The 14969-nt window shown below is 43.8% G+C and overlaps 3 protein-coding genes across 8 annotated transcripts; 1 reads left to right on the forward strand and 2 right to left on the reverse strand.

Moving 5' to 3' along the window:
* Positions 1–103: 103 nt before the first annotated feature.
* Positions 104–8783, reverse strand: LOC119550836 (calcium-transporting ATPase sarcoplasmic/endoplasmic reticulum type). 6 transcript variants are annotated; one of them, XM_037859801.1, is made up of 10 exons: positions 8517–8668; positions 5761–5908; positions 5665–5682; positions 5504–5586; positions 3244–5415; positions 3069–3184; positions 2770–3006; positions 2585–2702; positions 2397–2514; positions 104–285 (listed from the first exon to the last, which is right to left on the reverse strand). In XM_037859801.1, exons 2-10 carry the CDS (start codon positions 5876–5878, stop codon positions 257–259), a joined length of 3009 nt encoding a protein of 1002 aa, XP_037715729.1. In that variant the 5' UTR covers positions 5879–5908; positions 8517–8668; the 3' UTR covers positions 104–256. The 6 variants fall into 6 exon arrangements, with proteins under 6 accessions (XP_037715729.1, XP_037715730.1, XP_037715724.1 ...); XM_037859802.1 differs by lacking the exon at positions 104–285 and adding an exon at positions 658–806; XM_037859796.1 differs by lacking the exon at positions 104–285 and having other exon boundaries at positions 1038–2514.
* Positions 8784–10229: 1446 nt separating this feature from the next.
* Positions 10230–12595, reverse strand: LOC119551589 (digestive organ expansion factor homolog). The gene is made up of 3 exons (XM_037860990.1): positions 12266–12595; positions 11502–12203; positions 10230–11446 (listed from the first exon to the last, which is right to left on the reverse strand). Exons 1-3 carry the CDS (start codon positions 12525–12527, stop codon positions 10311–10313), a joined length of 2100 nt encoding a protein of 699 aa, XP_037716918.1. The 5' UTR covers positions 12528–12595; the 3' UTR covers positions 10230–10310.
* Positions 12596–13006: 411 nt separating this feature from the next.
* Positions 13007–14728, forward strand: LOC119550194 (probable transaldolase). The gene is made up of 3 exons (XM_037858738.1): positions 13007–13152; positions 13715–13838; positions 13894–14728. Exons 1-3 carry the CDS (start codon positions 13056–13058, stop codon positions 14666–14668), a joined length of 996 nt encoding a protein of 331 aa, XP_037714666.1. The 5' UTR covers positions 13007–13055; the 3' UTR covers positions 14669–14728.
* The last annotated feature ends 241 nt before the right edge of the window (positions 14729–14969 follow it).

The raw sequence follows: 14969 nt of genomic DNA on the forward strand, positions 1-14969 counted from the left end.
TACTCCCTACCAATAAAAACACTTCATTCTAATTTATATATTTGGTATATATTTATTTAAATCCGTTCTTACTAACCCACAGTTCCATTAATGTTTTACTTTCTAAAGCAAATAAATTGATTTATGTTGGATTTAATGTTGCAGTTGCAAGTAACAGGGCTGGCTTAGCGATTAATACACGAATGATAAAGGCAGAAAAATTTGTCCTCCTTCACATTCACTTTCACATTCGTATCGGTTTTGGTGGTCCAAACCTTTACATCCTGTCGACGACGACGTCAGGAACTACAATTTTTTTTGGGGGCGAATAACGGTGGCAATTATTACCAGAGGTTCTTGATCGAGGGGTTAACCAACGCAAGAGCAAACCAAAACTCATGGGTGATGGAGGGTTTTTGGAACTCGGGACCAGTTAAGCGGCATCTTCCGAAATTCTGGTATTTGGCAGTTTCGGTGGGTTCATACTTACAGCCTAGTGGGTTGGATTATTGGGGGAAAACTACAGTATTTATACTGGGATGGGGGAAAAGTACACAGGGCAGCTTCGGATTTCTTGTTTTATTATTTCGATTTTACGTTTAGATATCTTACATGCTGAATTTCAAATCTGTGTGTTTCTCGTTTATGCCGTCGAGTGCGATAATGTAATAGACCATAATGTACAGCAATTGTTCTTTTCTACATTCACATCAATTTGGCGCACTCGGACATAATATAATAACTGCACGTACTTTTCTAAAGCAGGGATGGATTCAATTTGTGTTATGGTAACTAATCGGGGTCCAGTTAATGAAATCTGGGGTTGACTGTATAAAATAAAACAATAGTTCATTGAGAGATGGTGAATTGGTTGGAATAGGTGGGGGTATCAAGTCGTCGGGGAGATTCTGGAGAGAATTCTTTTGCACCAACGATTCACGTGCATCGTGCAAGCAAACGCAGTTAAAACTAGGTATATAACTTGCAGCAGCGAACATAAGCTTTTTGGGGGAGTTCTGTTCTGGATCCCAGTCGTCGGGTTTCGTAGAGCCAGCACGTTTTAGTTCTGCATAATTTATTTCTTTAATGTTAGGTGTAGGTAATTTTTGTTTAATCAATTCACAGCGTCTCTAATTGTATAACAGAGTAAATTATGTATAATGTTAATTTAAATAGGTATTCTATAAAAATGCTAGAAGGATTACTTAATTCCTTACAACTGAGGCTGACATAAATTACACAATTTGCTTTCAATAAATCCCTCAAACATTTTCAATACGGTGGCTGCACCGCGCCAACTTTTTTCAGATAGATGCGATGTCTTACGCATTATGTACGATCGCCAGAGACCCTGTTCCTAATCATTTGCTCATATATGTACATACAATACAATACAATTGGAAACGGACACCGAGACGATGTGGTCGCATCCTGTTTTTTGGAGTTAACTGTGTACCGAGTCATTATCTACTTAATATCTTGTGCTCAAAATAATTCTTACAATTATGGAATGAATGAACCAATATTTGTATTCGGTGCGAGTAGGGTATGTAAATATAAACAATTCAATTACTTTTGGCAAACCAAGTTAAGATACTCCTCTTAAAAAAATTAGGACGCTCGTTTGGAATCGTTTTAAACATCAACATACAATCAGATTCGATTTGGAAAGGTTTTTGGTTCTACTTAAACGGATTAAACAAAAATTGTTCATGAACGTTCATCAGTTATAATGGTTTGTTCTCTTGCATGATTAAGCCTACACTTTAGTATTTCAGTTACTAAACACAGAGAAGAAAAAGTGAAGTTAAATAAATTTGGTTTAATACAAACAGCCATCTCATTTCCAGAGACTTGAAATTTCCTACAAGTTTCTTTTTGGTAACCCAGTGAAAACTATATGACGAAAACTAACTAATGTAATTGAATATACCGGTGTGGAACTCTCTTATGTATATATAGCATTGTATGTACAAAAAGCAATCCTGCTAAATTTAATAATATACAAACACAAATATATATTTAGGGTATACGCGTGTTAGATAAATCGTTAGCTCATAGAAAATATTGATCTTTTAACGCTGTTTGTTCAAAGCCAAAAGCCAGGGAGCGAGTCAGTCGGCCCATCTTTTGGTGTCACCAGTCAATTCGGTGACACCGGGGTGTGGAAATCAGTATCAGTAGTATTTGGGAACAAACTTCATGTGGGTTAAAGTCGTTACGTTAGATGTATATAATTGTGGGTTCTTGTTTCTTGTTTCTGTTTATATTTAGTAACATTTTATACTAGAAATTAGAATAATGAAGTTGGGCTTATGGATTATAATTATATTCTTAAAGCATCATAGCGTACAGCAGGCCAAAGAAGACAGCCCACATTAACACAATCCCATGCATCTTATATATAGGACTCTCACCATCTGCGATTTTTCTAGCAACAAACTTCAATGTCTCATCTAATAAAACTACAGGAATTGAGAATTTCATCACAGTTATCCATTCCTCTGCAGACAACGGTGTCACTTGGAAGACGGTCTGTGGGGGGATAATCGGGTTAGCTTTCTGCTTAGACAGGCACAAGTGCTTATCGTCGCCTGGTACTTACGGAGAGGACATCGACGTAAAGAATAACAAAGTGAAGAGTGAAGGAGAGTGCCATTGATCCAATCAGCCACAGGTTGCACCATGGAGGCATGGTAATCAGGGACTGATTCTCAGACAAGCTAAACAAACAAAGGAGTTCGGTTCGTATCTGATGTGTCTATCATTCGTTATCTGACGACGACTCACCTGTTCATTGCGTTCAACATTTCGATTGTCACCAGCACGGACAGAGCCATGGTCATCGCATGGGGGTCGCTGAAGATCTTGCAGTCAACGCCCTTGAACTCGTCACCACCGCCCAAGCAGGCCAGATGGTGAGTCAGCTGCCAGTAGGTCAGTTTGGGTCCCTCGTCGGAGAACACGAACCACCAGGCGGCGGCACCGACGGTAGCAGCGCCGACGTAGAAGCCAATAGCCATGTAACTAAATTAAATTACAGTCAAGTTAGAACTGTTTTAAGAATCTCTGCTTTCTGGTGAACTAACCGGAAGAACAACCATCCGGAAATGAGACCTTCATCGGCCTTCCTGGGGGGCTTCTCCATGATATCCAGATCAGGGGGGTTGAAGCCAAGAGCGGTGGCTGGGAGACCATCAGTAACCTGTGAACAAAGAGCCATTACTAACCATCCCAAATAGTTAAGTCGCAAGTAATATTTACCAGGTTGACCCAGAGCAGCTGGACGGGAATCAGAGCCTCGGGCAGACCAAGGGCAGCAGTAAGGAAGATAGAGACGACCTCACCAATGTTCGAGGAGATGAGGTAGCGGATGAACTGCTTCATGTTGTTGTAAATAGCGCGACCTTCTTCAACGGCGGACACGATGGAGGAGAAGTTGTCATCAGCCAACACCATTTCGGCGGCAGACTTGGCAACAGCGGTACCGGAGCCCATGGCAATACCAATCTCGGCCTTCTTCAGGGCAGGGGCGTCGTTCACACCATCACCAGTCATGGCAGAGATCTCGTTCATGCCCTGCAGGAACTCAACAATCTTGGATTTGTGCTGGGGCTCCACACGGGAGAAGAGGCGGGAACGGGCGACGGCAGCCTTCTGTTCGGTGGGGGAGAGATCGTCGAATTCACGACCAGAGTAGGACTTGCCAGTGGTGTCCTCGTCCTCGGTGAACACACCGATCCTGCGGCAGATAGCCTCGGCAGTGGCCTTGTTGTCACCAGTAATCACAATAACGCGAATACCGGCAGCACGGCAGCGCACAATGGAATCGAAAACTTCCTTACGGGGGGGATCCAACATGCCCACGACACCGACAAAGGTAAGGTTAACCTCATACTGGTAGAACTTGGTGGAATCGCCGAGGTCCATCTCATCGGGCTTCATTGGGCTATCGGCAACGGCCAGAGCCAGGCAACGAAGGGTGTCGCGTCCAGTACCGTACTGGCCGGTCAGGGCGAGGATCTTGGCCTTCAGGGCCGAGGTCAGAGGAACCTTGCTGGTGCCAACGCGGGCGTGTGTGCAGCGCTCCAGGACACCCTCGGGTGCGCCCTTCACGAACAGTTTGGGGCCAGTGCCCAGGCGGGAGGCCTTCAGGGGGGTGCAGTACGAGGACATGGATTTACGATCGCGAGAGAACTCCAGGGTGAATTCCTTCTTCCACTTGGTCTCGATCTCACCGCGGCATGCGATGGCAGCAGAGCGGCGGTCCAAGCCAGACTTGTTCACGCTGAAGCTGTTCAGTTTCTCGGCCAGGACTATCAGAGCGGTCTCGGTAGCCTCACCGACCTTCTCGAAGGCCTGCTTGAACTCATTGTAATCAATGGCAGAGTCGTTGCACATGATGCAGATGGTGGAAAGTTCCTGAAGGGCATCGTAATCGGCAGCCTTAACGCGCTGGCCGCCCAGGAAGACCTCACCGATGGGTTCGTAGGTGGAGCCGGTCATTTCGAATTCCAGGAAGCTGCTGTCGCTACCCTCGACCTTCTCGAAGATGAACATGCGCGAGACGGACATCTGGTTGGTGGTGAGTGTGCCGGTCTTATCGGAGCAGATGACGGAGGTGCAGCCCAGGGTCTCCACGGAGGGCAGGGAGCGGACAATGGCGTTCTTCTTGGCCATGCGGCGGGTGCCCAGAGCCAGACAGGTGGTGATGACGGCGGGCAGACCCTCGGGGATAGCGGCCACGGCCAGAGCGACGGCGATCTTGAAGTAGTAGATGGCACCCTTGATCCAGGAGCCACCGTGGGCGGGGTCGTTGAAGTGGCCAATGTTGATGGCCCAGACGGCCACGCAAATGACGGAGATGACCTTGGACAGCTGCTCACCGAACTCGTCCAGCTTCTGCTGCAGAGGCGTCTTGATCTCCTCAGTCTCGGACATCTCGGTACGGATCTTGCCGATGGCGGTGCTCAGGCCAGTGCCGATGACGACGCCGCGGGCCTTGCCGGCGGCAACGTTGGTGCCGGAGAACAGGATGTTCTTCTTGTCCTGGTTGACGGCGCGGGGGTCGGGGATGGCGTCGGTGTGCTTGATGACGGAGACCGACTCACCGGTGAGGATGGACTGATCGATCCTGAGCGTGGTGGAGTAGATGTGGGTGATGCGGATATCGGCGGGGATCTTGTCACCGACGGACACCTCAACCAGATCACCGGGCACGATCTCTTTCGCGCGCACCTTCTGGATGCCGGACTTGTCCTGGCGCACCACCTTGCCCATCTCAGGCTCGTACTCCTTGAGGGCCTCGATGGCCGACTCGGCGTTACGCTCCTGCCATACTCCCACCACGGCGTTGGCTATCAGGATAAGTAAAATAACTAGGGGCTCTACAAATGCAGTGAACGTTTCCTCGTGTTCCTCAAACAGGGCGAGAACCTGGGGGTTGCAGATTGAGAAGAGAAGAGTAGGGATTGTAGTTCGTTTCAGGGGTGGGTTTCTCAGCGACAATAGGGACTGGACTTACAAATGAGATGATGGCTGCCAACAGCAGAATCTTCACAAGCAGATCGTCGAACTGCTCCAAGACCAGCTGCCAGATGCTCTTTCCTGTGGAATACAATGGTTATTATGGTAAATAGTGGGTACAGTGTGGGGGGGGAGCAGGGGCAGGGGTTGACTTCGCACCTTCCTCGGTCGGCAACTCTGTAACGATAAGAAAGCAAACACGTCAGTCGATTCCGATTCGTTAATAGGGCGGGGGATTACGACGACGATGCTCACCGTTGAGTCCATATTTCTTCTGGTTCGTTTTGATCTGGTCGATGGTTAAGCCGCGCTCTGCGTCCGTTCCGAAGAAGTTGAGAGACTGTTCGACGGTTTTCGAGTGACCGTCTTCCATCTTGATTCGTTATCCTCTTCGTTCAGTAGCCTGCATCCAGTTTCCAGGAGGGGATTTGAAAGTAGACACAAGGCAAGACACTCATTTTAGTTACCCGGTCGGGTTATTTTCTATTCTCTGGGCTCTACGACTGACTACTGACTGGAATAGCAAATGTGTATGTACATACGTATGTACGGGGCCGTTTGCAGTTAAAACTACCTCATTAGGTTCTGAATAAGTGTTTGTACATGTGCATGTGCACGGCACACGGGCACTTTCCAACATACATGGGCACATACACAGGTGCTACATGCTAATTTTCAGATCTCAGATACTTCTGGCCACTACAAATCGCGCAATTCGCAGTTATAGCGCCAACTTTGGACGGGATCGCATTGGATCGGATCGTCTGGAGTCGGAGAATATGCTGGAATAATTGCATTACCCTGGCCAAATGAGATTCACACACGTGTCACTTCGCAAAACAGTCGCAGTTTCTGCTCTGAGTTCCTGCGGGGCTGTCAATTCGATTGGGGGGATCTTGATCCTAGTCCGGGTGCTCAATCCTCTGTTAACCTCGCTGAACGACGCACTGCGTGTGTTAAGTACTTTTTTCCACTGATTCTCTATATATTATAACCCATGGCGCTTTTTTCTGAATATGTGTGCTGATAACTATTGCACTAAGTCCCGAGCCGCGCATTACTGGCTATCGGCGTTTCTACCTCACTATGACACGACATTATTCGCCTCAGGGCTGACTGAAAACGTATATCGCTGGGGTTACGTTAATCGAGGGGTTCGGATCCTACCTTTGCTGCCTAGTTTTGTAATTCCTAAGTTTGAAAACCTTATTTGTAGCACCTTTTCAATTTAACCTTGACTGAAGCCTTCAATTTGTGCCACTCAACTGCGTTTGCCGGCGTTATCGATAGCTGGCGATAGATAGCTGGTGAATTACCGGTTTCAAAAAGCCCGATAGCTGAGGTGAAAAACGAATTCAAACTGTCGCAGTTCTTTTTCAAATGTTATGTTTTTAATGTGCATAGCATACTAAACAAATAAAGAAACCTGTCATAACTAACTGACGAATATCCAAAAAATACCTATAAATTGTGCACCCAAAGAACGCAAGTTGTTATCACGATGGTAAAAACGTATTAATACACTTTCATTTTTCCAATCAGCGAGCAAGAGACAGCCACATAATAGCCAACACTATTCGCTTTCGCGCATTTTGTGCACAAATTAATGAGATCGAGATCAAGAGCCCGCAAAAAATAGATCTGGGTGCCAGGTATTCGGCCAGCAGCGACATTTATAAATTTTAATTTTAATCTTTTTCGCGACCAGACACTAGAATCAGGCCATACGGGGAATTTGAACGGCAGCCAACTCGCATAATACTTGAATATTACGTTTAGGGGAGCGCAATTACATACGTAACTTCTGATAACGCGATTTCAAGAGTTTCCCGCCTTCAAAAAACGTTATTTTTCGAAAGATTGTCAAGCAATGTGGTCAAGAACTACCTATATTTTGAGCACACACACATTGGTGTTCTGAAAACATCTATACGCTATATAGGCTATATACCTCTAATATACACATGACACATGCCTGTATGTGTGCATTATGGAGCAAAAAAATCGCCTCTGTCCGAGATGGTCTATAAATAGAGTCCTAGCACCCAAAAAAATACTAGCTCAATTTTGAACATTCGTAGATATAAAGATATGTACTGGGAACACATAAATAAGTGTGAGTACATATACAGAGAGACGATCGTAGGGAGAAATATTCTGTTCGGTTATATGTATGATTTAACGGCTTATGATATTTCGAGCAGAGATATCTGTATTCTAATGGATGTCGACATTTGTGCGAGACGTTTCCCATGCCCTGAGTGGTTAATTCCGATTGACAAGATCGCTATTGAATTGTATAATAATTATTGAGTGGGGGAAGCGTGGTTAAGAAAAATGGTTTCTAGGACAGGTCCTGGGATAGGGGTATTTATACTTTTTTCACTGCTCCACATATTTTACGGTTTGGGGAAGCCAGTTACAATCACTTACTGACATAACCACCAAATAAAGTATGCGGGTAGGTTTTGGGGATCTCTAACGATCGTGTGTGATTGTGGGTGATTACATTTGGGTACAATACAGGGCATGCATCTTTCGGATTCGGACACGGATATTTCCCAGCGGTTGCATAACCAGATTTTCAATCACAAATACATAGCACTTAGAGAAAAACTTTACATCTGTGTCGGATCGGATCTATTCGTGGTGTGCCCTCGTATTGGTGACATTCAAAATTTTCAAATCGACTCCGGAGGTCGAGGTCGCTCACTGTTTTGTCCCCCTTACGAATATTTCAGATATATCGAACTGTACGAGCTTGGACTCTGGGTGGGTAGTAACTAAACTGGGAAGGAACACTTTGGAACACGGTTTTTCGAGTGTAAGCATGTTCGTATGTAGATATGTAGGCATTTCGAGTAACTTTTCAATTTTCCAGGTTTTCTTTTTAGGCGCGCGGTTGAATATTTCGATACTTTTTGGGATATATTTCTTGTACTCAATGGAATTTGGAGTAAATCACTGGCGTATTTGCATTGGAATTGTTGCAAAAAATCAACAAAACTTACAATTATTATTCCTAGTAAAAATTCCGTTATTATATAATAAATTTATTTAAATCGGAAGACCAAGAGCTAACACAAAGATCGCGCTATTATAACGATCAACGGCAACTGAACGCAAGGAGAACGCTGCCCGATGAGAGTGTCTATTTGAATTACAAAATTCATATATTTTGGCAAAATTCCCAAAACTACATACACTCTCTATTTTGGCCCGGGAAAATACTTTTAGCACGCACAAACTTTTGAGCACTTACCACCTATCCTATCCACGATCCTACGCGATTCAAATTGTTCTGCTCGTGTTTTTCGTTTCGTATCTCGCCGAAGCAAAATATACTGCGGTCCCAGCAGCCTCAGAGATATATATTCACCTAGGTGGGATACCACAAGCACACCAATATATATATCTCGATCTCGGATCGGCGGGAGCGCACAGATACGAAAAAGCCTAGAGCAATGTGGGAGATCACTGGTGTGCCTGTGAGTGTGGACGGCTGTAGACTTATTTCGAAAAATGCACGTGTGTTTGTCTAATATTTAGAAATTTTATTTTTAAACCAATCTGGGGAAATTATGGTAGATAAGCTATAAGGGTTTGTCACTTGAAGGTGTTTCTAGCTTTTGTTTTTGAAAATTGTTATTTGAAAAGGGTCAAACCTTCGGTTCTTTGAAATCTCGTTACAGAAATAAAAATTTCTTTTTAAAATTATTAAATAAAAATAATTTATATATAAAAAAAACACATATTGAATATTTTATGTTTCCTAAAACTAATCACGTTCCCTTTTAATGGTGTCATATGCTACTTGGTTATGTATATTTTTCAAAAACGATTCTCACAGTGGAGAGGGCATGCACCTGTCGGCCTCTAGTCCAAAGATTCTTTCTTTGGCTTTTCTGCTTTTTCCCCAATTTCAGCAGAGACTGGCGGCCGTCGTTTAGCCGCATAAAAATAGTCGTCTTGTAATGCCTCTACGGTCTCTCACAAGTTGGCAAGAGCGCTCACCGCACACGTTTTTGCCGTATGATATCCGCCTTGTGCAGCAAACTATTACGACTTTTCATAGAGACCCATAAATATGCATTTGGCTACTTTTTTACCTCTATATGTCTAGGCCAGAACTTTTATAAGCTACCTATATGTTTAAAAATATTGATAAATGACAATGCAGCCAAGAATTTTGCTTTATTTTAAGAATAGCAAATCTGGGTTTAATTGTTTTGTCAACCTATATTTATGAAATCGGTAGACCTTCGTCCAGTATTTTGGATATGCTTGATAATATTGGGAATCTGAACTAGCTAAATAGACTGGTACATTAACAAATATTTTATATATCCTGTATTTCTTTATCATAAGAGTTTATCATTTAAAAACAAGAACCGGCTCATAAAAATCACATTTAAATTTCATTTAATAAGGTTCCCGATTTAATTAATAAAGCAGAATTTACCTGAAATAAAGTTCTTCGTTTAATTTAAAAAACAGAATTCACCTGTAATTGCCGCCTTTTATTACACAACTATTTGCTAATTACTCATTTTTTCATATTTAGCATTGCGTAATGACAAAGAGAAGAGATAAACTAGATATAAGCAGTTTGCTACCCTTAACATCAGATCAATCACCTACCAGTTCCTCTTGAAATCTTTACGTCACAAAAGCCTTTTAGCACAAAAATAGCCCGAGAACTAAAAAACTATCACATATATTACTTTTTACTTTGTTTAAAATAATGGTATATTTTAATTCAAAATTATATATTTACATTTTTCTTAGTCTGCTCTTGAAGGCATTTATGTTTTGGTAGAAAATAGGTATGAATCTTTTTTCCCCGAGGTCAATTTAACAGCGTTTTCGCTACCCACAATGTTACTTAAACTTAGCAGATCGTATTTTGTGTACAGGATATTGACGGACATTGCCTCTCCGAATCCATCACGCGGGTTTTGATTGGACTCAAGCATCAAATTGATCATTTCGGAATAGAAGTGTGGAAAGTTGGGTGGCTGGTACATAATCAAATTCCGGATGCCCTTAATTCGGGTGCGCCGGAAGAAGTGTGCTCTTTCCGAGTACAGTAGAACAGATGCTCCGCTGTGGAAGAATATATCTCTCGCCCGGGAAATTTTTTCTTTCTTTGTATACTCATTTATCTGCACAAAACTGACCATTTCGGTTTTGAAATGATTTCGTATCCGTACGTAGTCAAAGTAGCTGGGCACGTAGAGCATGCAATGCGAGAACCCGGGCTTACTGAACTGGGGCATAATATGTTTGACGAAGTACTGGAATCGATCGTCGAAGGTTGACTCCACATTGGAGCAACTGATTCGGCGAAAAACTTGCTCAATGGGTGTCAGTACATGGCGGATGTCTCCATGCTCGACCAGATTTGCGACTCGTACCTTTCCCTGGTAGTTGCTGCACTTACTGTTGAGCACTGCCCGGAATTCGGGGAGCTCGTGGGATGAGAACAACAGGGTTTGGCGGTAGAAACTTGTCGCCCCACTCAGACACCAAGTTCGAACCCTCTGGCAATTCGTATCGGGCAGATTCTGCGGTTGCAAATGAAGGTGGTCCAGAGAGTGCAGAAGGTTCTCCCAATTCTGCGCCAGGAACAGCTCGGCTTGGTCAATTATAAGCAGTTCAATCGAGTTCAAAAAGTCAAAATCATTATCCTTGTCAGTAACCAACATTCTTAGTCCCAAGGGAGAGGCGATCAGTATGTCTGATGAGTTCATGTCGGAGAAAAGCGACATGGTTTTCTTTGTGAAACGAATCCCCAGCTTGAAGTTGTCATCTGTGTTGCCACTGAAGGTCTGCTCATAGTCCACCGGCTTGGGATTGGTTTTTGGGAAATATATCGTATTTCCAGAGTAATCTCCCAGAAAGCGTTCGTAGTTTGCAATTGAAGTTTTCCTGGCTTGTTCTGTAAATATCAAAACCCTGTAACATGGTTCAATTGCTGTCTAGGATTAACTTACCATCCTGACTGCCGAAGAGCAGATCCCCTATTATATTTACAATCTTAAGTGCCGATTCCCTGAAGGGCACTATGAAAACCACCTTCATCCGCTTCAAGCCTTGGTCTCTAAAACTCTCTGGTATGGAGATTTCGTTGGGCGACATTTTTTGGGACTTGGCCAGAGCCGAAACCTTTTCGTTGTTTCGCAAAATCAGGGATCTGACTTTGAGCATGTGGTTCAGGGCGTGCAGACAATATACATATCGGATGTCCTCAGCATTACTGTGTGTTCGGTGGGGATAGTAAAGGTCCTGATAATTATTGGCAATGTAGAACAGTTGGGACTGGAGGGCGCTGAGTGGAAGCTTGGCGTTTCCACAAATGGATTGTTTAACCTCCAACTTTTGGAGGTCCCCGAAACTAACAATATCCTTGGGTTCACTGCAATCGGGCTCCTTGAAAAAGTCAGACACTCGTGGAATCTCAAATCGTACATTTCCCAACGCCGACCAATTGCTCTTTATGGTTTTCACATCTTTTTTGGCAATCAAATCGTTGATATTGTCTGTGGACAGCTCAAAATCAAAGCGTTTTGAAAAGGAGTTGTGTGTTTCCAAGTCGGCGGCTACATTTTCAGCATGAATTTTCTTTTTGGGCTTAATCTTTTTGGCTACTGGAACAATTGGGTCTTCGTCATCCGCAGTTGAGCTAAGAATCTGACCTGAAAGGATAATTTGTTGTTAATACAGAAAAGAACTTGTATCTATTTGCTGAGGAAAGTACTTGCGGGTATGTGATTAAAACCAGTCACTAGCTGTTCGTAGAACCCAGCCTCATCCACGTCGTCCTGAATCTCTGGCAGAAGATCCGCCACGGGCTCGTATTCTTGTTTAGGGGCTGTCGGAATCCTTTCCCTGCGATGCGACTCCTCCATTTGCTTGCTCCTCTGGATGAAACTATAGTTTTTCGAGAACCTCTCATTACGGCGGGCGGGGGTGGGTTTCTTGTAGGGCTTTCCCCTGTTTTTGGAGTGTTTTTGCTTCATTTTGAATTGTATTGTTTGGTCCCGTCCCGAGTATCTTTTAAACACACGTGTGTGCGAACAAACATATGTTTTGATTGAGGAATCCGATCGAAAGTATCGATAGTTCCTAGAGATGGCATTCGGTGAAGTAGCAACGACTACAGTGGTAACATAAATAAGATACAAATTAAAAACCGCAAGATACAAATTCATAAGATAACTATGCCGTCTTTTTTTAAGCTTACTCATTTTTATCCCCCGAAAAATCATTTTTAAGGCAAGGTTAGGCATATTAGGTTTTCAGAGACGTCTCCAAAAAATTATATTTAAAAAAAAGTATTATAATTTAATTTTTAAAACTGCCAATTGACCTGTGGGACTTAATTTCTTTAAATATATTAATACTTTGTCAAAAGGATTGTAGTTCTTAAGTATAAAGAGTCCCCCTAACGCCCATTTTTAAACCGAAGTTAGGTGTTAGTATATTTTCTGAGCCGAACGGTATAAATTGCCGCTCCAATAGCGGTCTTATTGCATTGAAGTTGGGACATGGGAAGTGATCGCACGTTGAAAAAGCAGAAAATGTCGGTCTTACAGGAACTTAAGAAAATCACCACCATTGTGGCTGACACCGGCGACTTTGAAGGTAAATATGGAAACCTTATACAGACAGCTATCATCGGTTTCAAATCAGTGCCCGGTTTCAAAGTAAACTAAAGCTTTCCCAATCTGGGAGTCTTGAGTCTGGAAGTACCTACGTATGATGTTGGTATTTTTGTGGATCTGAGCTCAGGAACATTCATTTTTACTACGTACAGTCCGAGTCCAAAGAGTCATATCGCTTGGATACATATATTGGAGTCGAAAGACAAACATAAACGATGACCCATTGGAGGCATCTCGATAGCAGATTGTCTTATCTGCTGCAGTGAAGATCAAATAAAAGTGAAAAGTAAAACCAAGCTGACTTTAGTTTGACCTTAGGTGCTTACGTGTGTTAGAAATGTGACCGCTATAGTGTGTCAGTGATAAGGTTTCGGAATAGAGTGCCAAACCTGCTCAGGCATCGAAAAAGTTCAAAGATATTTTCGGTCAGGCGATTGAAAAATGAAAGTCGTTCAACAGGTTATTCGGTCTTTCTAGAATTCGCAATGTAACTTGGGTGTTAGTCCCTGTATTTATGCAAATACTGTGTTTTTTACTTGCAGCCATCAACATCTACAAGCCCACAGATGCCACGACCAATCCTTCTCTCATTTTGTCAGCCTCGACCATGGAGCGGTACCAACCGCTGGTGCAGAAGGCTGTGGCCTACGCGAAGGGCAAGAAGGGGTAAGGTCCTATGTGGGTATTCCACAAACCAATGCTTAAATATACACATTTCCAGCTCCGTGAGTGAGCAAGTGGCCGAGGCAATGGACTACCTTTGCGTGCTGTTCGGCACGGAAATCCTGAAGGTTGTCCCCGGCCGGGTTTCCACCGAAATCGACGCCCGTCTCTCCTTCGACACCAAGAAGAGCGTGGAGAAGGCCCTGAAGCTGATCGACCTGTACAAATCCCTGGGCATTGGCAAGGAGCGAATCCTGATCAAGCTGGCCTCCACCTGGGAGGGCATCAAGGCGGCCGAGATCCTGGAGAACGAGCACGGCGTGCACTGCAACCTGACGCTCCTCTTCTCGTTCGCCCAGGCAGTGGCCTGCGCCGAGGCCGGCGTGACCCTGATCTCGCCGTTCGTGGGCAGGATCCTGGACTGGTATGTGGCCAACACGGAGACCAAGAAGTTCGAGGCCCTCAAGGACCCGGGTGTGATCTCTGTGACCAACATCTACAACTACTACAAGAAGTTCGGCTACAAGACCCTGGTTATGGGTGCTTCGTTCCGTAATGTGGGCGAGATCAAGGCCCTGGCTGGCTGCGATTTGCTCACCATTAGTCCTTCTCTGCTGAAGGAACTGGAGAACGAGACCGAGTCGGTGGTCACCTACTTGTCCGAGAGCAATGCCAAGCTGCAGGACATTGAGAAGATCGCCGTGGACGAGAGCAAGTTCCGTTGGCTGTTAAACGAGGATGCCATGGCCACTGACAAGCTTTCCGAGGGAATCAGGAAGTTTGCCGTGGATACTGTTAAGCTGGAGAATTTGATTAAGACCTATCTTAAGTAGACGCTCCTCGGGTTCCGCTCGCAGGTGGAGGATGAATACAAACATTGTTTAAAAAACAAATGATTTTATACTTTAATAAAAACTATACTTAAAAAAGAAACTTTTTATCGGAAAATAAATTAAGGGACAGTGAAAATAAATTATTGTATTACATAGATGTTGCCGTTTTGCTAGATAAAGATATTTTAGCCCTTATCAGAGCAACTTCTAAAAGGTTTGTTACACGCCCATGTAAAAATCTATAAAAGAACCTGTAGAAAAGGTCTGTTCATGTAAAGTATCGGTTGTGTTTTTTAAGTCA

This window comes from Drosophila subpulchrella, chromosome 2R, assembly GCF_014743375.2.
Source record: "Drosophila subpulchrella strain 33 F10 #4 breed RU33 chromosome 2R, RU_Dsub_v1.1 Primary Assembly, whole genome shotgun sequence".
Taxonomy (NCBI): domain Eukaryota; kingdom Metazoa; phylum Arthropoda; class Insecta; order Diptera; family Drosophilidae; genus Drosophila; species Drosophila subpulchrella.

Bases quoted from the DNA above. Each gene is read 5' to 3' on its own strand.
- LOC119550194 (XM_037858738.1), top strand. From the start codon at position 13,056: ATGGGAAGTGATCGCACGTTGAAAAAGCAGAAAATGTCGGTCTTACAG. The intron at 13,153-13,714 runs GTAAATATGGAA...TTTTACTTGCAG, and splicing joins TGACACCGGCGACTTTGAAG to CCATCAACATCTACAAGCCC. The intron at 13,839-13,893 runs GTAAGGTCCTAT...ACACATTTCCAG, and splicing joins TACGCGAAGGGCAAGAAGGG to CTCCGTGAGTGAGCAAGTGG.
- LOC119551589 (XM_037860990.1), bottom strand. From the start codon at position 12,527: ATGAAGCAAAAACACTCCAAAAACAGGGGAAAGCCCTACAAGAAACCC. The intron at 12,204-12,265 runs GTACTTTCCTCA...TTATCCTTTCAG, and splicing joins TTTTAATCACATACCCGCAA to GTCAGATTCTTAGCTCAACT. The intron at 11,447-11,501 runs GTAAGTTAATCC...TGATATTTACAG, and splicing joins GCTCTTCGGCAGTCAGGATG to AACAAGCCAGGAAAACTTCA.
- LOC119550836 (XM_037859796.1), bottom strand. From the start codon at position 5,878: ATGGAAGACGGTCACTCGAAAACCGTCGAACAGTCTCTCAACTTCTTC. The intron at 5,416-5,503 runs GTAAGTCCAGTC...TGCAACCCCCAG, and splicing joins TGGCAGCCATCATCTCATTT to GTTCTCGCCCTGTTTGAGGA. The intron at 2,703-2,769 runs GTGAGTCGTCGT...TTGTTTGTTTAG, and splicing joins ATGTTGAACGCAATGAACAG to CTTGTCTGAGAATCAGTCCC.